Consider the following 26005-nt stretch of genomic DNA (forward strand, 5'->3'; position numbering starts at 1 on the left):
CTTTAGAAATAATTATCGGCAAATTGTGTTTTTTATATATTTACAAGATATAACCAGAATAAATAAGTTAATAAAGAAAAAATGTTATTATTGGTATGCTCGCAATTTTATGTTTTATTTAATTAACTAATATTTCGTTATATTTCGGTAAAAAATTTAAGCTAGTGTAATTATTCAAGGTTCTTTATTTGAATCGAACAATAAATAATTAATCAACGTATAATATTGTGATTGAATTAAATTCCTATTTCAGTAGTTAGTATTCTTTAAAATACTCATATAAAATAAAATATATAATTATGCGTAACGTAAAACAACAAACATAATTTGGTACAAAAACAAAATTACGAACAAAATTACTGCTACAATAATTCTACAGCTCATTACAAAGCAAGTCGTGATAAAGCTAATAATTTTCCGCGCGTGTGACGCAAATCTACCCTTTAAATGAGTGAAAACAAATTAATCTTAGTTTCATAGAACATTCTGAGAGTTCATTCATAATAATACAGTTCATTGTGTTATCTAGGGCGTCCATCTTCCTTGTAGGACTATCTTCACCACAGACCTGGTGAAAGCGATCAACATAACTTGTGACACAAATATTATAAAATTTGTAACGTACATATATTGATGTACGCATTTAATTCGTAAGCAGGTTAAAAGTTAAATTTTACAAGCGACAAATAGAACTTGAAGAAATGCCGGGATAATTTTCTTTTTATTATATATTTATGTATTTAAGTAAACAGTTGCTTATAAAACTGATTAAATATAATAATATTTAATCGGATTTAATTCGGATTTAACACTACTTAATCGGAACATTGATATTTTAAAAGTATATAAATAATTATGGCGATTAAATGTATGAGTAAATTTATAATGACGCTCAACTTATTTATTTGTTGAGCAGTTAAAAATAATATCAATAGTGATGAAAAATCATATATCCATGATATAAATAAAAAAAAAAAACATATTTTATTTATCGAATAAATATATTTGAGAATGAGGGACTATAGCTATCTATTGATTACTTTTTAGAACGAAATCGATAAGATTAATATTCTTGTTGTGCATTTATTGATGTACTAAGTGTGCAATCGATGCTGAGTTGTAATTTTATTGTTCAGAATAATAGCTGTTCAGATTTTCGATTTAATTTATTCATTTAACGTGCGATTGTTGTCATATTTTTCTTATACCTAATTACATGCGAAGGAAACATTAAGGAATTGTCAGTATTAAATATCAAATACTTAATAACGTTTTTGTAACTCGATTCTAAAAAAACTCGTCGCTTATTTGATATGTTGGATTTGAAATTAATTATAATTTATGTTTAGGATTTGGTAAAACTACTTTAATTATGATGGACGTACAGTCGTACATATTTTTGATCTTATAACCATTATATAATAAATTGAAATCTAGCCTTGGGTATAAATTATTATTAATCCCTAAAAAATGACTGGCTCTTTAGAAACGCGTTAACAAAGCTTCAAAAAGTTTTTACTAACTAAAAAGTATGCATATATTTATTAATCATCTATCTACAATTGAAACATAGTTTGTTATTAATTAACCTTTATTCTAAAGCAATTTTAAAAATCAGTTTTTAATTATAAATATTCATTTTAAATAAAGTCATAGAAGTAATTTCAAGGTTTTAATGTTAACAAAATCAAATCTCTATAAGCTAATAATATTATTTTTATACTAATACATAAAGCAGCACCCAATCTTACATTTCTATAATGATTGACATTTTAGATTGGTGCAATATACAAGCAGAGACGAGCGATTGTTATTTGCTATTGAACATTTTCTCTAAGCTCTATCTTCATATCTCGTAATATAAATTTTCGACGAGTTTGATTGGTTTGAGTAAAATTTTAAAAACATATCTTAAAATATTAAAAACGAACACAATTTTATCTTTGTATTGAAAATAAACGCTTCTTGGTCGTGTCGTGTTCCACAAATTTAGAAGTAGGTAAGGTCAAAGTGGCATCGTTTGCGCCTTGTGTTGTGTATTATACCTTATGTCATTGCAACATGCAACGCTCACGCCGCTTGCCTTGATGTGACAAAATTTATTTAAAAGTCTTTGAGGATTCCCAGGAACATCGAAATTAGTTTTACTTCATTGTGTTTACCTAAATATAATAACACTGCTTTTGGTTTGGTTGGAGTTTTTTTAATCTAATTTATGATAGAAATAAGAATATAAGTATAAATAAAAAATAATCATCTATATTTAAGTACTTCCAATACACCATCTATAGCTACAGGATGGCAAGCGGGGTCCGTCTTTCCTGGATCACAAGGACATTTACGAGACTCGGGTATAATGTTTGACTCCTGATATTCTTGAATTTTTTGTATAATTAAAGCGTTTTCTTTCTCTAAAAACATTTTTTCACGAACCAAAGCCCTCCTCGATAATTCGGCGTTGGATATTTTCTGCCACAGTCTCGTAAGTCCTCCAGTAGACGACATAGCATTAGCGACCAATGATTCATTTGAATGTTGCTGTCGTAAGCTGATTTTCGTTTCTGTCGGGGAATACGGCTGGTTGGAACCGAAAGGCAAAACTTTTTCCCGTTGCGTTTCAAATTTTCTACATAAAGCAGCCATACGTAATATTTTTTCACCTTTTTTATAAGCTGCTTCAAGCCATTCTAGTGCGCTATCGGACTGTCTAACTAATTCTGCCATTTGATTTGAATCAATAGCGCAACCATCTGCCAACGTTTTTTTCAATTTAAAAAACGCTGCCCGATGGCGATCTCGACGATCTCGGAACACTGCTTGCTTAGTGCCCGATTCATATGCCGCTAATTCAGATCGAAGACGTTTTAGCAAACCGTCACTGTTGGCAATTTTTTTAGCCTGAGACGCAATGATATCTGCCATTAGATTTTCTTTCCTTCGCAATTTACGTACTTGTTTTTGATTTTCAGCCGTTTCAACTACATACGATTTCAATACAGCTTTATATTCATCCCAAGTAGAGTTGTAAGTGTTTTCGAGGAATGAACGCAAATTTTCTCGTTCATTAGCATATTTATTTCGTTCCTCATCTTCCTTAACTAAATTTTCGCCCCTAGTAGTCCAAGCCATAGAATCCGCTGTTGTACGTCCATGAAAAAGTAAAAGCTGAAGATGAGTCTCGGCTGCGTTATGATCAGTGGCTATACGTGAAGCTTCGTCTTCACCAGATTTAAGTATTTGAGACGTTCTTATATCGTTATATTTTGTTAACTCCTCTAACTCTGAAAGGAATTTATTGATCATCGTGTCTATTGTGTCACAAAAACTGGCTACGGTTCTCTGAAACTGATCATCAGCGACACCCATCAGCTGCATAATGTATTTAATTAAGTAATCTTTTTTGTCATAAGCTCTTTCGAACGTATGCCACAATACTTCAATATCTTGTTTGAATATCGGTTCTTTTATTTTGAGCATCATTTCACGCCAGCTCTTGTCTAACTCGCCACGTTTTCGGGCCTGCGCTGCTATTTCTCGTTCGAGTTCTTCCCGCTTTAACGCTTTTCGTGCCTCATTTTCTGCTCTAAGTTTTTCTAACCTTTTAGCCTCTTTCTTGGCTTTCTTTTCCTCTTTAGATAAACCCATGGTATAAGTAAATGTTTACAAAAACTCTTCAAGCTAAATTCTAACAAAATACAAATTTTAACGTGTTTCTTCAAATGTCAGTACATTGACGCTGTCATTAGTAGGTCATATTAATATGAAAAAAATATATATAAATGACACTAAGGATACTGTGGCTACTATATTTAATGTACAATTGATTATTGTATTTAATGTAATATGTTTTTAAAATCACCGATGTATATTTTTTAAACAGGATTATTGATAATTCGTAGGGGGTTTAAAATTATTGCAAATAGTCACCTCTTTCATCTTCTAAAGGGAATATGTCGAATTACCAATAACCCTGTATGTTATGTATTGTATTTTTGATTGCATATATTTTAAACGTATCCAGTCCAGGTATCAAGCTTTAGTTGGTGGAAGCGAGCCTCTTCAAAGCTACTTGCACAAACGTTTAGCTGAGAATCTAAATAGTGAGGCAGCACTTGGTACTGTCTGCGACGTCGCTCAATGTGTGCAATGGCTCAACTCAACGTTCCTTAGCGTGCGAGCCGCGCGTGATCCGAAGAGATACCTGGGTCTTCCGCAAGCTGCGCCTGCGCACCAAATTTCTAAGAAAATAGAAGGTAAAATATTTGTTATCACTTATACAAATCCGTAACTGTTCAAGTATACTCTTAACTTTTGTTAAAAGCTTAAAATAATTAATATGTTTATTTTAATCATGATTAGTCTATTAATTTATTTACGCGTACCAAAAAATATAAGGAAACTTTATAAATATGATATGTTTACTAAAGCATTGTAATAGATGAGATTCGTATTATTACTTTAACATGATAATAGGCATTAAATGAACTTGAAGATAATGTGCGGCAGCTGCTGTTGGCTTAAGGATGTTTCTATTATAAAAATATATTGCTTTACAATTTTTATTGGAGATTTATCGTATTTATGCGCGTGTAAATAGATTCTAGATCATATCTACGACTCAGATTTTATATCCTATGTGCTACTGAGAAAAGCTTTCTTATATGAGTGATAACAGGGAAATTATGCTTTAAAAGTATATTCATAGGTTTCCTTAATTTATTGTACGGTAGAAAAACATAATATTTATTACCTAGTTAATTTTGCGATATTTTAAAATATATTTGAATACATATGACATAAAATTTCATACATACCTATAAATCTTCGTGAAATCCTAGTTAAACATGACATGTTATCAAAATGTTAAGCATGATAACCTTTATTAAGCAGAAAAATAATACGGTTTTTTTTAAATGTGTGAATCTTTCAAAATTCGTAAATTACAAATTGCTTTTAAGCCTCTAAAAAACTGTTTTCGGGTTTCTACAACGATGTTCAAATGTTTTTATAAATTTTGAAAACAGAAAACATTTATTTAAGTAATAAGACAATTTCAAGTTTACTTATATATATTTAAAAATAATTAGTTGTTATATGTTTAAATATAATATATATATTTAATACATATTTGAACAATTTGATTTGAACATGCATATCTACATATTAATTTACCATCATAATACGTCAATCATGCAGACCTTTTTTATATTTTAAGTTCATATATTTACTAATTGCAGTTTCGAGTTACATAAAACGAATGTAATGAATACCGAAGTGTCGTAGCACGAAAAGATCAATCGATACTAAACGCTATCATGTATCATAATCACTCGTTTATTTGTAGCAAAAAATAATGTATAATTACTGTAATAAAATTTTATATGGTTAATCAAAACAATATGTACATAAAAATCTTGTAAAGACCATCACCCTGACGTTTATGGCCTCGCTAAGTAGGTAGTTCCGGATCGTGATGGATGAGTCTTGAGCACACGTCGCTCCTTGCAATAAGATGCACGCAATTTATAATTCACATTTATACCACCCGGCTTCGCTCGGTACTGTTTATATAATATATATAGTTATTGAATGTAACGCCCGGTGTATACTGACTCGATAAATATCTCTTTTATATTTAATTCCTAATACATATAATAAACTGAAACAACTTATTTTTAAGACAGTGAATATTGGTGATTTATAGGTTAGAAATTTATTGTTAGTAAATTGCTAACAATAAACATAATCGAACTCGGACTTGAAATGTACCAAATGCAATTTAGTGAGACATTCAATTACGAATTATTTTGTTAAATTAATCCCCAGATTGATATCTGTCTAGAAATCGTTGTTATGTTTACTATTAATATTTATATTGATAGGAAAATATATCGGATTAATGAATAAACTGTGCCCATCTAGTAATTTTTAAATCGGAATACTCAGACCGACAAGTTCAAGTGACTTTATCTTATACATCCTAAAAATGACTTAAAATAAAAGCAGACGCGTTTGAAAATAGTAATCGTGAAAAAAGGATAAGAATACCTTAAGTAACCGATACAATCGGTTATTATTGATAAAACAACGTTTTCGTTTTATTGTATTTTTTTTTTAGCAATTAATAGTTATCAATCCGAGTATCTATCCGAGTAAATATCGATCTCTTAGATCATATATACAAGGAATCAATATTTTTTTTTGCTATTTGGTATTTAATAATTACTTTTAAATTGTTTTATTATCGCGACGATTAAATAATTGGTTAGTTAAGAAATAATCATGTTTCATATATCATATATTTTTTTTAATATTTATTAAAATAATAAGGAAAACTTACTAGTTGCTAATAAACAGACTTGAACGTGTATCCATGTGTTTTACTCAGACAGAATATTTAATAGACAGTTACCAAATCATAATTATTCAAAAGAGTCTTCTCAAACTGCATTTGCGATCATACGTTACTTGAAATAAAATAATACTATCGCCACTAGAAGTATGTGAAATATGTAAAAGTTTTATCAATATAGAAGGCAGACGGGTGAGTGAGGCAGTGTAACTACTGGCACAAGGGACATAACGTCTTAGTTTCCAATGTCGCTGGCGAATTTGTTATACGAGGAGTGATTAATATTTCTTGCGGTACCAATGTCTAATGGCAGTAGTGAAACCTTACCACCTTGGTGGACCATCTATGGACCTTGATGGTCCATTTGCAAGTCCGTGTTCCTATGACATAAAAAAGTGGATTATCTGATAGTACGGGTTTACCTCTCCACAGAGCTCATATTAGCTCTGTAAGAAGTGTAGATAATTCTGTAGGCTCCAGCGTAGTCCCCATTAGATGTTAGATGACACTTACACATTGATATTAATTCAATCACCCACTTAGCCGGAAAGCAAAGTAGTTGGTGGTGGTGCTTGGTGGTAGTATAAATAACCTAACCAGGCAGGCAACCTAATTAGGCTTGCACAAATCCCTACTACCAAGAAAAACTCCGTCATAGCAATTAAACGCAAACTACTTTTGGTGAAAGAAATTCACTAAGAGAATAGGTTTTGTATTATTTTATTTTTAGTTCCGTTATGATTTCCCTTTCATTATAAAACGCTTACGCTTATAAATATCTATGTAGATTATTTCGTAGACCATCTGCCTATCGCATGCCCTTTACCCATTAATGTTTGAAATGTCATCGATGCACCTAATGAGTGCATGTTTATTTTTAAAGAAACGTCAAGTACGACGATTGAGCGTCTCATCTCTAAATTAGCATACACTGTGAACGGAAGAAATTCACAGAATCCGTAGATTAATTAATGTGACTGAATAAGATAATGTATCGTATGCGCATCCTACATGCGACGTTTGAATAATTAATTATTTTCTCCGTTTACGGTCAAGTGTCTAGCGAGAAAAATAATTTAAATGAAGTTTTTTTTTTTAGTCACGGCTCAATCCTAATATGTAGCTGATGGTAAGAACAAGGTTAATTATATGTAGGAACATCGGTCCAATAATCTAGATTAATACTATTGATGATGTCATAATAAAGCAAATCTAAAAATTGCTAAGAAATTGTTCGTTCGTTATAAGAAATACTTATATGTATTTTTAATTTTTCATGATTAATTCTAAATTTGATTACCTATAGCTCTTATTGATTAAGGTCATTGTTAGTGTAACATCCATCTAGAGATGATGAAGGTCGTAGGTTCTTTCTTCGTTTTCCAATATTCAGTTCCATTAAATGATAATTATTATTGTTAAAGAATATAAAATGCGACATCGGGAGAAGTGCTTGATATCTGTTATTTATTGCTGGCTTCGTATATTCGTAGTCATGAATATTTAAGTCGATAACATCCCATGCACTGTTTACTTCAAATATGTTTCATATTTTCAAGATGTCTATTTTAATATGAGACTGGCTTACAACTAAACTGAAAATTATTGATGTTACGATGGATATCTCAGGAGCGGTACTTGTGAGACGGGCCGCATTAAGCATTTCAAGGGGAAAATCTCGGTTTCGAACACGATAACTACGTGCTTTTATTATTTTTCAGAGCTCTGCGTAAAGGCAATGAATGGTTTGGCTAGCGCCGGGCTGATAACAATGGATGAAGCAAGCTGCATAGAATCGACGGAAGCCGGTCGTCTTATGTCTGTATATTATTTAGATTTGGGAACTATGAAACTCATAATGAAGGTTTTGATTTTTTCTTCTATTAATTTACTTGACACGAATTCGAAAATTTTAGATTTAATAAATTCTCAGTTTGAGTAGTAGGGTAAAATGTTGGGATAAGACGAATATTCGTTCGGCAAACTAGCAATAAACGAATAGTTTACAGGGCCTAACACTAGTATAAAAGATAAATGGAATATAGGTATATAAAAAAAATTGGGTATTTCTTACGGCAACCTCGTAAGAAATTGTTGGTATGGTCATGAAAATATAAGTAAAAAGCACCTCATCACCTCAAAAGTATTGTTGTATATTCAACATTAAATCCTATTCGTTCATGCAAACGTACAACAGTCAAAGCAATTTTATAGAGCATTTTCATTGGTTAGTTATTATATAAATTTTGTAACCTACCGACAATCTATGACAAGTCACAATATTTGGTGGTATACTCTAGGTACGTAATTATACTTTATTATCGAATATCTGTATCGGTAACCCAATATTTAGTCCATCACTAGTAAACGTTAAATCTGATATTTATCCCCATATTATGTAACGTTATTAACCTTGTGAAAAATTTTCATGAAAAATTTTAAAAATCGCTTTCCAAGGGCAATATACACTAAATTATGTGTGTATAGTCGAGGCGAGTCGAGCATTTCTTGGCGGATTTAGATAAAAATAATTCCAGACCGATGTTACATATGAATCATTACTATTATCGCTGTAATCGGAAAACGTTATTTTTATAAACTCCGCGCAGTTGGAAGGAACAGAATCTCTGGAACGCCTGCTATGGCTCGTGTGCGAGAGTCACGAGCTCTCAGACATGCACCTCCGAGTTGACGAGCGAAGATGTCTCAACGCCTTGAACAGGAACAACGCCGCGGCAACCATACGTTTTCCTATGAAGGGAAAAATTAACAGCAGACAGATGAAGCTTAACTGGTGCCTAATCTTATTTGCAAATACTTATATATATATATTTTACTATTTTAGCTAATTATTTATTTATTTTATGATAAACGTGTACATATGTAGGTTGGCGGACAGGGAAATGGACCATCTGTTGGTATGTGGTAACCGCCGCCCTTAGACATTAGCGTTATAAGAAATATAAACCATTTCTTGCATCGTCAATGCGCCACCAACCTCGGGAGCTAAGATGTTATGTCCCTTGTGCCCTGTAGTTACACTAGAAACTGGCACTGGCGCTACACTGGACGACCCACCCTTCAAGCCGGAACACAATAATACTAAGTATTGTTGCTTGTTCATTCATAGTTCGCCGAGGCTAAAAATGATTAGATACAAATAATCTCAGATAATAAAACTGACGGCAGATGGAGCGCGCGGACCATTATAGTGAAGCAAAGAAGCGCATAAATTCCCGATAGTGTAAACCGACCATAATTAATAATGAAAGAGACAGCACTTATGACATATAACGAAAAGACGCGTCGTTTCGCACCATCGAACATTAGCACTCGCTTACGCTTTTGTTGCTTCTTTATAATGTTCCAACCGCTCCATCGGCCTTTTGTTTTGTATCTGAGCAAATAAACAAATCATTTTTGTTTTAATTAAGACAATTTAATCTAGTACTCGTAAGTACTCGTAACATATATTTACGTGTTCAAGTTTACCCTTCACCGTACGGTTATGAACATGATAAAATATCATTGTATCAGCTTAAATTATTTCATTCGCGTTTAGGATGACAGATTGTAACATAAGAACTTCCTTGATATTAACGTTTTTAATTGCACTGAGTGTTCTGAATAAGACCACTATAAATAACGCGAAATGTGATAATTACATTATAATCACACAAAGCCGTTTGTATCATATTTCTCTCAATACTCTATACGTATTTATTACTGAAAGGGCATCCAGAATTTGGCGTAATATCAGATAATATACAAAATATAATACCAAAAACATTAAGTTGATACCATAGACAAATTATTACTTTTATTAAATAGTTAGATATATTCTTAATAATAATAATCGAACGAGATTATGATACAATGGTTTGCATTTCACTTCAAAAAGATGAAGCATCAACTCAATATCTGCTTAATTAAAATTTATGGAATAGAAATCAAAGTACATATAGTATCTCACTCATGAAATGTTGAACATCGATTTACGGTTATACGCGGATAAATAGCATATCACCATAAGTCAATTTTCAACATTTCACGAGTGAGATACGAAGTGTACTTTGATTTAATTATTATGAATGTCTTATATCAATGACATTTCACGATCGTATTCTGCGATGAGCTTGAGTTTCTTCTTACAAAATAGTTCTACTATTCATTGTATTAATGACGTCATTATTTTAAGCACAAAGTGAGGGAAACTGCCCATGTTAGTTTAATTTGAAATAAAATGACAATCAATAATCAGTAACACCGCCAATTTAATCTATGAATAAAATAAGCACATATTTTTATCATTATTATTATAGTATAATTCAAGCTGTGCTCGGTTGCTTGCCTATCCCGGACCCTTCTCTCAACCAAGAAGCAATGAAGATCATAAGAATTGCGGATAGAGTGTGCAAATGTAAGAACTGTCAACCGATCTTCTAACTGTCGATTGTATAATAATATGCATTAAAAATTGCAAGCAAGGCTTAACTCAATAAAAACAACAGGAAAAATTTTCTATAGTTACTTAATAGGTACTTATAAAGCAAAATTCGTGGTCCCATGCTTAAACTCCGTTGGACCATAATAAAAGTTATTGATTTTATACTGAGTCAGGACAATGGCAATTTTTATACTTTCGTGCCTCGGAAAGCACGTATAACCATGTCTGAATTATACATTCCTCCCCGAACCATCGGATAATTAGATTTAACTCGTGTTTGCTATATTATCTTCTATTTTTCAGGTCTAGTATCTTACGTAACACGATCCAATCTTATTTCTCAAAACCCGAGATTCTTTGCGACAATACTAAATTCATTGATCCTAGCTAAATGTATATCGGCTCAGTTATGGGAAAATTCGCCTTACGTCAGTCGACAATTAAAAGGGATAGGACCGACTTTTAGTGCTTTGCTCGCGTCTGCCGGAAAAGTTAACTTCATGTTACTAGAAGAAAGTCATCCGAGAGATTTGGAAAGGGTTAGTTAAACGTTCATAAATTAATTATTCGTTTGATTGTAGAAGTGCCGATTTAGTCTAGAGGATAGAATGTACATCTTATCTCATCATCTTAAAGGAAAATCGCTGGTAGTTTGTTGCTTTGTTTACACCTCGATACCGACGCTCAATTAAAGCATCGGGCTAAACCAGCATATTATGTCGGACAAAAATCTGCTATAAAAGTATCAAAACGCATTTGAACAGCGTGGTGGTAACAAAACTTCTCAAAAAGAGGACGTTATAGCTCAGCAGTGGGGCATTAACAGCTGCTACTTACTAATTATGCAATATTTCATAGAAACGGTAATGTCGAAACGCTTTGCTTCTTTTCTGTCACGTGCTGGGTTGTGTTTTATTTTTTAAGAAGTAAGTAATTTATACCCAAATAATTATACTTGTTCACCCTAACCGTGAATATATATTATATGGGATGACTGAAAGACAATTGCATGTGGCGGAGATGAGAATGCTGAGAGGAATGTGTGGTGTAACGCGAATGGATAGAGTAAGGAATGAGTACATAAGAGGAATTTTGAAAGTGGCACCGGAAACCGAGAAGCAATCTGAAAACCAGCTGTCTTGGTATGGGCATGTTATGCGGAAGAATGAGGACCATGTTGTGAGAAAGGTTTTGAGAATGGATGTGGATGGATATAGAGGTAGAGGACGACCCAAGAAACGATGGATGGATTGTGTGAAAGACGATACCGTCTTTAATTTAACCATACGGTTAGAAAGAATGTTGCTTGTGAGATGACGTCCGACAGGAAGTATGGAAGAAGAAGACATGCTGCGCCGACCCCAAGTAAAATTGGGATAAGGACAGGAGGACGATGATGATGATGATGACTAATTATGGGATTAAATATCGATATATATCGGTAAGACACTATGTACAGTTAAACTGTAATGTATCTATGGCAAAGGCACGGGCGGTAGGTGACGATATTTATATATTAGTTACGTACTTATTTATACTTTTAGATAATGAACAAGGCTCCACCAGCTGGTAATATTATGAGGAAACAAATAAATTTACTTCCAAAGTACAATCTTACTACGACACCAATAAACGAACAAACTGTACAAATACAACTGTCGTTGTTAAATCATGCCTTATTGGCTGAAAATATCGAACACCTAACTGCTGGTGCCTGTCACAAGAGCTACGTGATTGTCGGAGATTCTGAAAACAATCTATTATACTTTACGTATTTTAGGTAAGTATTGAGCACGGACAAAACTTTGCAGATAATATTATTGTTATGAAAAATATCTTTGAACAAATAGGAATAAATTAGGTTTTTGCCTGTTCTTGAAAAAAATTCAGACGCGCAAAATTTCTAACAATTATTATGGTCGAATTTCGACCACTAGGTAATATTTTTTTTTATATCAATAAGCACTCTCTTGACTATATTCCAGAGTACATGATTTTTTTTTAATAAATAGGTAGGTGCACGGTCGAATGGACTACCACCGCCTATAGACATTGGTGCTTTAAAAAAAACTTTAATCATTCCAACGCAACCAACCTTATAAACTAAGTTATTATGTTATCTTGTGCCTATAGTTGTACACTGGCCCACCTACCCTTTAAACCGAAATACAAAAGGACGAAGTATTGCTGCTTGGTGTTAGAATATTAATGAATGGATGGTAACTAACGAGATGGGCTTGTACAAAGCCCTAACATCAAGTGTAGGTTAAGATAAATTACCAACAAAATATTATATCTTGTTACAGGGATTCCGATCTAATAAACATTTATGACGGAATCATGACCTTTAAAATTAACAGAAAACATGATAACGAACATAAAATATTTATTCACTGCATTAGTTCAAGTTTTGGTTAGTTATTTACGTATTTTAAACACTAAATGGAAATACATAATTTAAAATTGTATGTTAATAACAAATTGTCTATTTTCAGTGGGTATAGATGAACAGTGTCAATTTTTGTTTAAGGATTTATATAATATTCCTTCTGACATTGAAAGTGCTAAATATTCAGCAGCAGTAGCAGTAATAAATCCAAACAAACAAGCTACTTCTAATATCAACAAAGAAAGAAAAAGAAAGTCTTCAAACGATAACACAATAACACAATCTAAAGAAAAGAAGAAACGTGAAAATGATCTATTAGCAAAATTTAAATTCCTTAAAAAGTCTTTAGGGAACACGTCAAATGAATATAAAGAAAATTTGCATAAAACTGCAGAACTATCAAATAGTATACTACAAAATTTGACAAAATCAGAAAACTACGATATTATAAATAAAACTGCTAATGAGCCAGACGATACAAATCTAATTTTAAGTAATGATATTCAAAATGCTTTTCAAATAGATTTTGAATATGATGACTCTGAAGACGATAAACAAGTAAACGATATTCTGAATGAAATCGAAAATGAAATTGAAACTGGAGATAATACAATTAATGCCACAATATCTGCAGATGTAAATTATCATTCACAAAAAACTAACCACGGTCCACATACAAGTACTTCAGCTATGATATTTAATACTTCTAAGGATAAAAGTGGAATCGGCAAACGCAAAACCTTAAATAAACAAAATAATTATAATTTCATAGAAAGGTTAGAAAAAAATATTGAACTGAATAATGAAGATACCACGGCTGAAGCTGTTAATGAAACTGGTTTTAATAATGCTGTGAAATGTCAAATAGAGCAATATTTAAAAGAAATAGCTAGTATAAAGGGCGAAAAAGCAAACGTTATAGATGTAGGCGTTGAGTGTCAAAAACATAATACTATTATGATGAAAAATACAGAAGAGTGTAAAACCACAAATTATTCAGAAGATCCAATATATAAGAGTGAAAGAGATTTCCTAAAAAAAGAAGAAATTGCTACGCAGAATGATTGGTTATTATTCGAAAATGATAACGTACTTAATAAAAATATCGATGCAATATCCGTCGAAACCAACAGAAACGATTCAAACGTGTTACTTTCAAAAAAAGAATTAATTGTTAAAGATGAAAACAAAACCGTCCAACCGTTAGGAAAAGAAAATAACACTTGTGACATTGAAACAGAATATTCTTCGTTGACTAATACATTATGGAATATGCCAACAATAACAAAAAATACTTCAATTGCATGTATGAATACAATGTCAACGAGTAATATATCAAATGAATTTCAAATAATACAACGACCTGCAGTATCAAATACTAATTCCATTGAACTATTTACATCATTATACAAGAACAAATACTTAATGACCTCTAGTACCGATGACAACTCTAATAAGATAAATGATGATGTGAAAAGTTCAAAAGAGCAAAAAAAATCAGAGTATACAAGAAAACATAGCTTAAGTAAAACGCATTATATTGACGCTACTATTAAAAATAATTTTAATGAAAACGTTCATTTGGTAGGAAAATTGGAAATCAATTTAGACGTAACTGAAATCGTTTATAGCAGCGAAAATAATATTCATTCAAATACGATAGCTATTGAAGATTCAGAAAGTGCTTCTAATGTAGATGTTATTGGCACTAAAGTTGTTCCAAAAAATGATAAAAACGATGTCATAATATTTAATACGCTAAAAAAATCATGTAGACAAAATTCTAGTGATTCAGATAATAATAATTTTATTATACACAATCAGACAGAAAAAATGTTATTAACCAGTTGTCCTAATGTGAAAGATATCTTAAAAAAATACAACAATTTAGTAAAAAGGTGAGTATTTTAAAGCTATATCATAAATATTTGTTTTTGTAATAGAATTACACAATATGACACAAGTAAATACCAAAGTCTTAAATAATTTTCTTGTACAATATATAATACCAAAAGACTTTGATTATATTTTGAATCTCTTCACAAAAAGATAATATTATATAATAAAAATCATTCCGTATAGTAAAGTAACAATTATATCACATACTTTCAGACGAGACAAAAATGACGTCGAATCTGGACAAGCAATGCCGAGCGAAAAGATTAAAGAGAACAATTTTACATGCGCTGATGTAAAACTAAAGAGAAAGTATAGAATCAACGATTTAGACACAATAAATGTAGAATTGCCAAATTTTTTAATAGGAGAAAGTCAAGCAATGGGCATTAAAACTGTAGGTAACATCGTAAGTCAAAATATAAGAAATACAGAACAAGTAGTGAAGTCAGAATTCATTGATCAAAATATTCAAAGTAGTGTTTGTGACCCAGAAGATAAAACACACGAAATAGAAGCTAACATATCACCACAATTTAAATTAGAGGAAGTAACAAATTTGGACTTAGAGGTAACCGACGCCATACTTAATCCAAAAATGCTTTTACAATGTATAAGCAAGGACATTACTAATGACATAATACCTCCACCACCTGAATTCGGCGATAACGTTACTTTTCAACCAACGTCACCGTTTGTTCTACCTGATGATAAGATTAATAGGGAATACAATTTGATGGACTTTAAAGATAGTAAATATGATAACGAAATAAATAATATATTTAGTGAAAATTATGAAACCGATTTAACTCCATATAAAGAAATTGAAACATGGACATTAACAGAAAACGTCGAACCACGTGATGAAGTATTTAGTCCTAGTCAGTGTTATACAGTTAAGCGTAAAAATGTAATTGAAAGTATTAATAAATCTAATTTCTTAAATTTACGCCGCGCTAAACTATTACAGTTTAAATTTAACCGTAAAAATATATTTCGAAAATAAGTTTTGTTCAAAAAATATGTAAGCAACATATAAAATATTTTCTTTCAATTTTACTCAAATAATTCAATAAATAAACATATATAATGTATATGTTTGAATGTAAGTTTTAAAATAAAAAGACGATTTTAAGCAATACCAAACTTTATTGTAGTTAGAGCAGAAAAGACGCGCAGCAAATATATTAGTTATATAATTTTTCAAAAAAGTGACTACACGGCAGCTAAAGCGAGGAAAATTTTGATATTTTACTACAGTGACAATATCTATATTATAATTATTATTATTATAATTAAAGTAAAACCAAGACTGACTAAACATAAAAGTGTAACAAGTGAACTTCAACGTCTCGATGTTCTGACATTATAATTTTATTTAGTTGGTCTTGGTTGAACAGAACTCCATTCCTTTACTCCAATTAGTCTTTTCTAATTTGAACAGTGCGATGTTTTAATAGGGCAGGCTGAACTCACACCATTCAATTTAAAAGAAACTCGGTAAGTGCAAAACCCTCGTCGTTATCAGTAACAACCAATAAGACGACGATCCTGTACCAGTAGAAATAGTTACAACCTCTATACTTTGCATTAAAATAATGCCCATTTTCACAGGCAAGGGATCCTAACATCGCAACCATTAATTCCAGTGATATATTCACTCTAACACCTAGTTCTCAGCTTCCCTGCAAAGTTTTCCATCATGTTTCAAAAAGAAAACCTATACGTTCACTGGTAAAATTGAAATAAATACAATTAGCAATCCTGCCTTTCCGATTTAATCACAAGTTTGTTACCTGCAAGTTCCAACCCTTGCACTTTGTAAATTTAACAGCGATTTCAAAGCGAATTACAAAGCAAAGGTCGGGCAGTTCGTCAACAAGACAATACCAGCTGAGAATATTTTCCGTTTAATGCTCAGCATGTTAGAAAAATCCTTAACACACCGGACGAGAAAAAATATTATTTAAATTATCATATACTTTAACTAAAACACCATATTTTATTTCATTCATATTTTTTTTTATAACAATATGATACATTAAAAGCTAATATTTTGGGTAAGTAGTAATAATGAGTTCATTTTATTATAATTATGTAAAATTATGCCTAAATAATGCTGAATATTAAACTGGAAATTCATAGTCCACACTTTTTTTTATACATTTTTCATATTTTATATATTTTTTTTACATTTTTTAATTATTGAGTAATTTCCACGCTGGGAAAATTACACTAATTCTATGCAAAGTATAGCTTGTATTTGTTATATGACCACTCCATACTTTGTTTCTTTATATTTACGGGCTATGCTATTTACTCTCGCATATTAGCAGTATTAGTACGAAATGTTTTCAGTTAGTAAAAAAAAAACTATAGATGAAACAGTAGTGAAGGGCTTTTTCGTTATTGTTTCGTATCCTGTTAGATTTGTTCAGTTGGTTACGAATTATTCATGAAAGTCATACCCTTCGTCATAGTTTCCAAAATGATGATCATACAATAAAATATGTCATTACTATTTGCGTCATGAGCAAAATTCAGCAAACAATCTACAAATTCATCAGTTTATACTTTACAAGTCTTAGTGCAAATTCATTTTCTAACAAACATTATAAGATACCTTATATATATTTAAAGTATAATTATATTACTCAAGGTTAGTGAAGGGATTTTTAAGAATAAGTTTAAATGTGAATACCTTTAAGAAACCACAAGAATAACTTGTAACATTTTACATCCTAATATAATTATAAGATTTATTATAATTATAATTAAATGAAAAAGGAATGTTTGTTATTAAAAAAAAACATGAACTATCATAATTTTGAGATTGTTGCAAGAAACACTGCATATATTTTTTTTATTCTTAATAAAATAGTATTTAAATTTAATTAAAGCTATATTAATAGTAGTAATTGTTAGTAATATACTGCGAATATGCCAGTTACATAGCATAGCCCGAAGTGCTGCTGGCACTAAGGCATTATTGCCATACTCATATGGATTGTGGTAATAAAGATTCATACAGACTCTAAACCTGACGACATCAATCATGTACCTTGAAATGGCGTTCTATGCTGACTAAATTTTCTTTTTAAAATTAAAGTATAAACTTGTAGTGGCCATATATTTTACATTGATCATAATGCATAGATCGACACTAGGCGTGAATAATTGATGTCGCAAGATGAGGAGACGTTTCACTTCTTTGTCATTATTTTCAAATACTCGAGAGCATTTTGTGCCGCCGAAGACTGAGCATCCTTGCTAGTTAGCCCTGAACCATAGCATACAGCGACAGGCAAAGTTGATAGCTGGACTAGACACTGACTGCGGCCTGTCATAGACTTTTCCTCAATATCTACATATGTCACCTCAAAAGACTGCTCAGAAGCTATTTCTTGGAGGAACTGGACGAAGTTGAAGTCCTTGTTGTTAAGTGGGGTCACCTAATAGAAAAAGTTTTATTTAAATCTGGTGTACATATATATATTTTATGAACATTTAACACACAACGAAACATCCACCAATGAAACTACATCGGTATGCAACTCATGCATTTATTGATTTTACTAACACACACTGTTTACACCCATCATGCATAAAAATTCAAATCATACCTGCAACTTGGCCAGGTTAGGGCCGACAGATTGTTTGAGGTGTTTGTGAAACTGCGACACCTTGTGGCTGTGACTGGTTGTGAGTGTAGAGATTTTACTATCTTTCAGGTCGGCATAGCGGGCCGCGACACCGCCCTAGAACACAAGATTATGAAAATTAAGTTTGTGTTAACTGGTCCATCTCTGCGTTGTCCATTTGTCCTGTGGTGCAAAAATCTTAGAGCCGACCGAAAGATAGTAAAACACCTGGCCAAGTGCTATCGACCTTTCAGGAGAATGACTCAAGATCCATCTAACCTTTAGTTACCGAAGACAATATAAGTTAAATGAGATTTATTACAATGATAAATTCAACGCAATCGAAATTTAAGTAGACTAAAAATTGTCACTATTTTATATCCTTTTATTTATAATATACAAGTGGATAAAACATTAATTGATATCATTATAAATTAAAAATTTTAAAACAATTAAAATTAAACTGGTACCTTGTTTACTTATCTCTACCATTGAAGATTGACTAGACAACATAGTGGCATACAATAAAACATTTTATTGCATTTGTACAATTTAGTGAACAAGAAATCTAAATCAAGGCACTATAAATATTTTTAATAAGTTATCAGTTATTTTTTATGGTTGCTAAAAAGTTTATTTATTACCTCTTCTTCAGGTTGGAAAGTCTCTAGTGGATTATCTTGAAGTGCTTGCCACATTTTGTATGCTGCCTGGCGCTTAGCCAATTTCTTAGACTTTCCTGTTCCCACCTCGCGACGTTTCAACAGTGTACAAACAATCGTGAACTGGCGCTCATGGGGTAAACCTAATTTAATATAAATAAAAATTTAGAGCTTTTATAAAACTATTTTAAACAAACACAACACACTTTGTATCTGTAAAATTATGATAGACGTGTCTCTTGACATATTAAAAACATTTTTATACATTGCTAGTAGTAAAAGGAGTTATTGAACTTATAATTTTGGTATAACACATTAATATTAAAAAAGAACATACGCCTGGAAACATTGTCATCATTCTCTGCATGATATGAGGGTGGAGGCCAGAAGCGAGACATACAAAGCTCCTGCAACCATCCCACTGGATTGCCCATCAGTTTGTCCTCAAAAGATGATACAACGGTCCCACTGAAAGTATATATTTACATTTGTACAAATGTAAATTATTTGAATATGGATTATATACCACTCATTACTTCAAAAAAAATTGCACTAATATATCTTAAGTCACTTTAAAGTAGGAATTTGCACAGGCACTTTGCCTGTAATTTTTTAGCACATTCAGTTAATAACACAATTGAGTATACCATCAATATGAATAAAAACAGTACACCAGTCAAATATCAAATAATTGTGATCATAAACCAAAATATTCATCAATCCTAGTTTTCGAGGTGACACATTTTTTATACTAAAGGCACACCCCAACATAGTGAAAACATGAATAAATTTTTACACACTCGGAGGCTTATTATATTAAACAAATACTAACGTTTCAGGTACAGTTCCATTTGTTGACTGATCAGCTGGTGTAGCACCAGTTAACTTATCAAGTAAAGCTTTGGCAGCTGAATGCTTAGCTTCCTTTTTCGATCTTCCAGTACCCATTGCTGTCAAAATAACGGTAGTTGTTATTTTATTATATTTACAAAAATATTGGTGTTTTTATTTAAAAAACTACATTTCAAATAGATTTTTTGTGATAATAATGGCTTAATTTTTTATTGGCAATTAATTGAGTTTATTTGTTGAATTTCAACATGCTCTATTATTTTAGAATTACACAAAGAGGATCCTCTTATTCAATTTCATTATATTTGTGCATATTTAGAATCAAACATAGCACCATTTTCCATTTGATATTAAACTTTTTATACAAATGGCCTAATACTAGTATGTCAATACTTACCAATCAAATCTGCAACAGTCACCCGATAGCGAAAGGTAGGTTCATGAATCATTCCTTCTATTTGCACCAGCTCATATTTGGGAACCGTGCCACGTCTAGCCAAGAGCTCTTGCAGTACTGACACTGGTGTCTTCATTGGGAGAGCTTCCATTTCCTAAATTATAATTTAAAATATATGCTTTGTATATACATTTGTGAATATGAATTTAATCTTGTGTTACATAGAACTTTTTCAAACATTAATGGTTAAAACTATTTACCCTTTTCGCAGCTTCATCAAGTGGTAGACGTTCCAAATTGTTAGGTGGCTTGGGTCTGTTTTGATAGCGGCGCCGTGGTCCATGAGGAGGATGCTCTCCATCTGGACCTGCCCCATGTACTGGCATTCCATGTACAACTCCTGTCACCCCTCCATGGACCACACTCGAGTGGGGGTGTACAACACCACCATCCATCTGGAGGATAAAACCCTTTGATCATAGTAATATATTGAGTGGGATTTATCAATCTTGTTATAATTTAAACTTATTTATATAAATATAAAGTGCATAGTATTTATTTGCAAATTGAACCAAATAAAATTATAAAATGTAAATAAAAATATTATTTCGAGGTTAATATTATTTGAGTTGATCCAAAATAAACATTTATGTCCATTTAACTCTTAATTTGTTGTGATAACATTGTACAACACAGAACTCCTATATCATCGCTACTTTAAGTCGTTCTGTTGACATTATTTTATTTTTGCCGGTATTTGAGTGGCATTAAATTATACACCCTCTCCAAAAATGCTTGTTTCATTTATGTAGGTAGTAAAATAATACTTATCTTTCAAATTTTTATTTGAGCCGAACTTTTACTTAATAATTATATATGATATAATTAGCCGAAAACTTCTACCGGCTACTGTATATATCGTATTTATGCATTGACAGAATATGACATAGTCAATTATTACATTCCTATTTATGTTATTTGGGAAGGTAACATTAATAGCACACGTTACACGCGTAGTATTCACATTAGACTTTTCTTATTAGTATGTAATTAATTGAATAAAAGGTAACATGTGATTTTGAGCTATGACATGGCGCTCGGCCATTAAGATTACGGTACCTCAAAATGGCTACAGACATGCCGGCATAATTAGGGTTAAATTGTTGTATTTATAGTGACTTTATGATTTTAGAGTGAAAAGAAACATTGGAAATATATTATATAAACAAGAAATGATAAAAATTTATGCATGAAATTACTTTTCATGACTGCATAAAGTTAACTTACCATTTTGTGTAATCTATCCACAGTTGCAACTTTTACAAAACTACGAAGATAAAATAGAACTAAGCGTGGTTAATGATTATTAATACTATAAAAAGTCGAAATTTTAGTTAATTATTACAAAAGCGCTTAGACTCCGAACATGAGATATTCCAATTTCCATCAATAGAATTGTTAAAGTTGCCATCATCTAATGTGTCATGACGGATTGTCATAAAATACATTAGGTATTGTCATTTTAAAAATATAAATTGAAATAGTGTGTATAATAATTCGCATATTTTGTTCAATTAATATTTACCCATTATTTATATCGAAGAAGAGGTTATAATTTTCAGCTATCATTAATTATGATTATTGGCTGAATACAGTAAGATAAGTGCTTTATTACACACATAATTCGCATTATTGTATTTATAAATCATGCATTGGCGAAATAATCTGTCCCTGTATATAACGGCACAAATAAAAGCCAAAAAGAAAAAAATATATAAATCATACTCGTCTCAAATTAATTTTTGTTCGTTTAGTCAATATTTACTACCTACTATGAGTAGATAAAAAAGTAATCGTAATATTTTTAGTATATATTCTTCTTGGTTGAAAATTGTTCTATATTCCATATGTTATATTATATGTTGAGTGATTTCTTTTAAGTTTGTATAGACGCTCATAATCGTAACTATTACACATACTTATATACAGGGTTATTGGTAAGTCGTCGTATTCCCATTAGGAGGTGATAGAGGTTACTATTTGCGATAATTTTAACCCCCATATTCATTATGCCAAAGTTAAGCATTTTTGAGTTATCACGTTTTTTAGTTTTTTTTAAAATAAGTCAAAAATGCAACTTCAAAAATTTATTTAAAAAAAAGTGTCAATTAAAATCTATTTTTTTCGTCTGATTTATAAAAACGATCAAACACTGTTTATTTGTCAATATTAAAGTAGTAATAGATAAAGTTCGCTTCAAAATTATATTGCCAATAACTTATCAGTCGAATTATTATTATTTGCAATTCGAATTTGTAAAAATAAACAAACGAGCTTAAGAATTCTCTTTATTATATTGTTTTTTTTTTTTTAAACCCACACGTAAATATAATTATTTTAAGATTAGTGTTTAAATAATAGTAGAAGAAATAATTTATTCTCGCCTATCAAATTGCACTAAAATTATCAAATACATCATAGCCGATGCCAGCATCTGAAAATAACACAAAAAAAAATTACAAATCACTTATTACAGTGTCAAAAATCGTACAACATGGTATATGAACGATATGATTTCGATAATTCTTTGGCTATTACCGAAATTTTTACAACTTACATTATACAAAAGAGTCGCATCCAGAGGAAAGTATTCATACACCGTCATTTCAATTTTTTGGTAAGACATAAGAGAAGAGAAATGTTGAATCTGGAATATGACATTACTTTGTTAAAGAAATGAATTTTATTGTATATATATAATTAGGCCAAGTTTGTAAAGAATACAATAAATAGTTGTATATATCCTTATTATATTTTGTTTAAAAAAATAAATATTAAAATCCCTTTCAACCGACTATGGCGAAGCGAGAAATTTAACTTTCATGTTACTATCGTTATACCAATAACTATTAATAGCTATACATACAAAACTTGGAAATTAAGTTGTTATGTCCCTTGTGCCAGTAGTTACACTGCCTCACTAACCCTTCAAGCCAGAACACAACAATCCTATGTATTGCTGTTTGGCGGCCTAAGCCTCATGTATACCTGAGTGGGTGGTACCTACCCAGACAGTAACAAGTAAATATAATACCAAAATTATATTAGAGGCGAACAACAATTTTAAAATATCAAAAGGTGGATACTTGTCGTTGATAATTTAAATACGCCTAAAGAGTCGCAGATTCGTTCAGCAGAACGTCTCGTTCAGCACTGATTTATTAGACGACGTGGTAGAGGCTACATCACGAATCATCATCGAATGGTTCATCGATAAATTCTTATCATATCAGTAATTAACAACATGGACTGGGAGTCTTTCGACATTAATTTGTCGTTTCTGAACACCAGTTCCCGGATTCGCTTATTATAAACTGATACATCGGGTAGCCGGTGAAGAGAGAATAAAAAAAGCGCATCAAATATGATGCGGGACAATTTGAGTAATTCGGTAGTTGAGTTCTAAATTTTATTTTAAATTTGTATTTTAGTTTTATTTACATTGGGTATTGTTTTTAATTAATTTTGTGTGAATTTTAAAGAGCGAACTTTAGTCCGAATTCGTTCATGTTCGAATACGAATTTCCACCACCGTCCTTTGTGGTCATTTTATTTCGGTTGTTTTGAAATAAGTTCCTAGTTGTTACATTTTTGAAGAGCTGATAAAAGGGTTATGTTTTTAAAATAACCTGCAGGACAAGTTTCATAACGATTTTTTTTTGTTTTTAAGGCATTTTTGTGGAAAAAAATTGAAATAATATCTTTTTCCGTCTCGCATTTTTAAATTTGGACCGATATGTTATTTGACCGAGTGACCGAGTGTTTATTCGCTTTTATAAATGAGAAGAAAAGAATAGATTTCAATTGATACTTTTTTTTAAAAAAACTTTCAAGTTGCATTTTTGGCTTATTTTGAAAAAATCTAAAAAACGTGATAACTCAAAAATGGTTTACTTTTGCATCATGCATATGGGGGTTAAAATTATTACAAATAATCACCCCTATCACCTCCTAACGGGAATACGTCGAATTACCAATAACCCTATATATATATATATATATATATATAGGGTTATTGGTAATTTATATATATATATATATATATAAATTAATAATTGTTGTTATAAATGAATGAATGAATTAGTCAAAAATTTAATTAATACTATAAAAATAATAAAATTGAAATACCTCCATTAACCGACGTAAATCCTGTTTTTCGGTTGGAATATTGTGCAAAGTTTGGCCAATTTTTAATCCCTGAAAAGTTAATATTTATTTAAAACGTAGACGAGATATTCGGGTAGAAAAATATGCATGAAATAACCAAGAGGTACCTCCAGTTTTAGCAAATTTCCAGCGTAAGACAACGAGAAGATTTTGAGAAGCTGATATGCAATCCAGATAGAACAATTTACGACGTCGTGAGTCGTCAGAGTGTTACCTACTACAACCCCATGATAGATTATATGAGACTCACTTATTATTGAGTGAAAACATTGTATCGTGCAAGCTAGAATAGGCCCTTCAAAAGCTTTATTTATATATGTTTTAATTTCAAATGCTTTTACGTAGGCCAGTTCCATTTGACGCAGAGTAACCGTTGATTTCGTTTGTACCTCAGTAATTTCGCTCACTGATACTTTGGTATTTTTCGTCAGTATTAAACAGTTATTGTTTATGTTAGCCAGGATGGTGACTAGCATTTTTACAAGCGAATAAAAAAATGCCAGCGCTGTAAATTCTATCGTCTGTGGCAAATTAAATGTTAATGCTACAAGAATCACTTTCCATATATTACTGTTTCGAGAAAAATTAACAGCAATTTGTATGATTACTACCATAATTAAACTACCCATCACTATAAAATTTACGTGAAATTTCAAATTAGAGAGAATATTTTGACTGCTGCTATTAATCGGTATGTCGCACCACGTACTGATTATCATATTCAATAGTTTGACATATTTTTCTCGATTTAGAAAGGCACAGATGTAAACAACAAGGCAAAAAATTACAAGGGTGATTAATTCAAATACATAATTCATTTTAGTCATAATCGCCTCAGTCATTGAAACGTTATCTGCAGTCAGAAATACATTTTGTATATGCAGAGCTGAGAATGCTAAAATGATTAAAATAATAGTTAACCCGCACAAGGAATTAAAGTATGCGTTGCTCATAATTTCGAATGAGTTTTTTGATTTTTTAAACTTTACGCTGTAAGGAAACAAGCCGAGTAGTGAAGTGACGATGTATAATGGTTTGATAATATCTTCCATATGAACAATCCGCTTAGCACGTGCTTTAAAATGAAAATATTTTTCAAAAATATTTAGCATTTTGAAACGGTAAAAAAAATTTGCACGGAA

General features: G+C 31.3%; 4 protein-coding genes across 4 annotated transcripts in view; 1 reads left to right on the plus strand and 3 right to left on the minus strand.

The window, feature by feature from the left end:
* The window catches only part of LOC125068347 (probable ATP-dependent DNA helicase HFM1), a 36052-nt gene extending 19219 nt beyond the window's left edge, over nt 1-16833 (plus strand). Inside the window, exons 13-23 of the mRNA XM_047677449.1 lie at nt 4022-4253; nt 8074-8216; nt 8962-9146; nt 10675-10772; nt 11103-11338; nt 12344-12579; nt 13106-13212; nt 13295-13867; nt 14057-14390; nt 15301-15994; nt 16699-16833. Of these exons, the coding sequence (XP_047533405.1) occupies nt 4022-4253; nt 8074-8216; nt 8962-9146; nt 10675-10772; nt 11103-11338; nt 12344-12579; nt 13106-13212; nt 13295-13867; nt 14057-14390; nt 15301-15994; nt 16699-16833 (2973 nt within the window). The remainder of the gene's footprint in view (nt 1-4021; nt 4254-8073; nt 8217-8961; nt 9147-10674; nt 10773-11102; nt 11339-12343; nt 12580-13105; nt 13213-13294; nt 13868-14056; nt 14391-15300; nt 15995-16698) is intronic.
* Nucleotides 2089-3684, minus strand: LOC125068058 (dynein regulatory complex subunit 2-like). Its single transcript, XM_047677045.1, has one exon. The coding sequence runs from the start codon at nt 3643-3645 to the stop codon at nt 2254-2256; it is 1392 nt and encodes a 463-aa protein (XP_047533001.1). The 5' UTR covers nt 3646-3684; the 3' UTR covers nt 2089-2253.
* On the minus strand, nt 16220-22103 carry LOC125068059 (interferon-inducible double-stranded RNA-dependent protein kinase activator A homolog). Its single transcript, XM_047677046.1, has 8 exons — nt 21924-22103; nt 20897-21091; nt 20637-20790; nt 20220-20337; nt 19725-19855; nt 19370-19530; nt 18708-18842; nt 16220-18536 (listed from the first exon to the last, which is right to left on the minus strand). Exons 1-8 carry the CDS (start codon nt 21924-21926, stop codon nt 18288-18290), a joined length of 1146 nt encoding a protein of 381 aa, XP_047533002.1. The 5' UTR covers nt 21927-22103; the 3' UTR covers nt 16220-18287.
* Nucleotides 22104-23070: 967 nt separating this feature from the next.
* Nucleotides 23071-25720, minus strand: LOC125068060. The gene is made up of 4 exons (XM_047677047.1): nt 24971-25720; nt 24825-24893; nt 23254-23343; nt 23071-23130 (listed from the first exon to the last, which is right to left on the minus strand). The coding sequence occupies exons 1-4, from the start codon at nt 25703-25705 to the stop codon at nt 23071-23073; spliced, it is 954 nt and encodes a 317-aa protein (XP_047533003.1). The 5' UTR covers nt 25706-25720.
* Between the last annotated feature and the right edge of the window lie 285 nt (nt 25721-26005).

Source organism: Vanessa atalanta, chromosome 13, assembly GCF_905147765.1.
Source record: "Vanessa atalanta chromosome 13, ilVanAtal1.2, whole genome shotgun sequence".
In the NCBI taxonomy this organism is placed as follows: Eukaryota; Metazoa; Arthropoda; class Insecta; order Lepidoptera; family Nymphalidae; genus Vanessa; species Vanessa atalanta.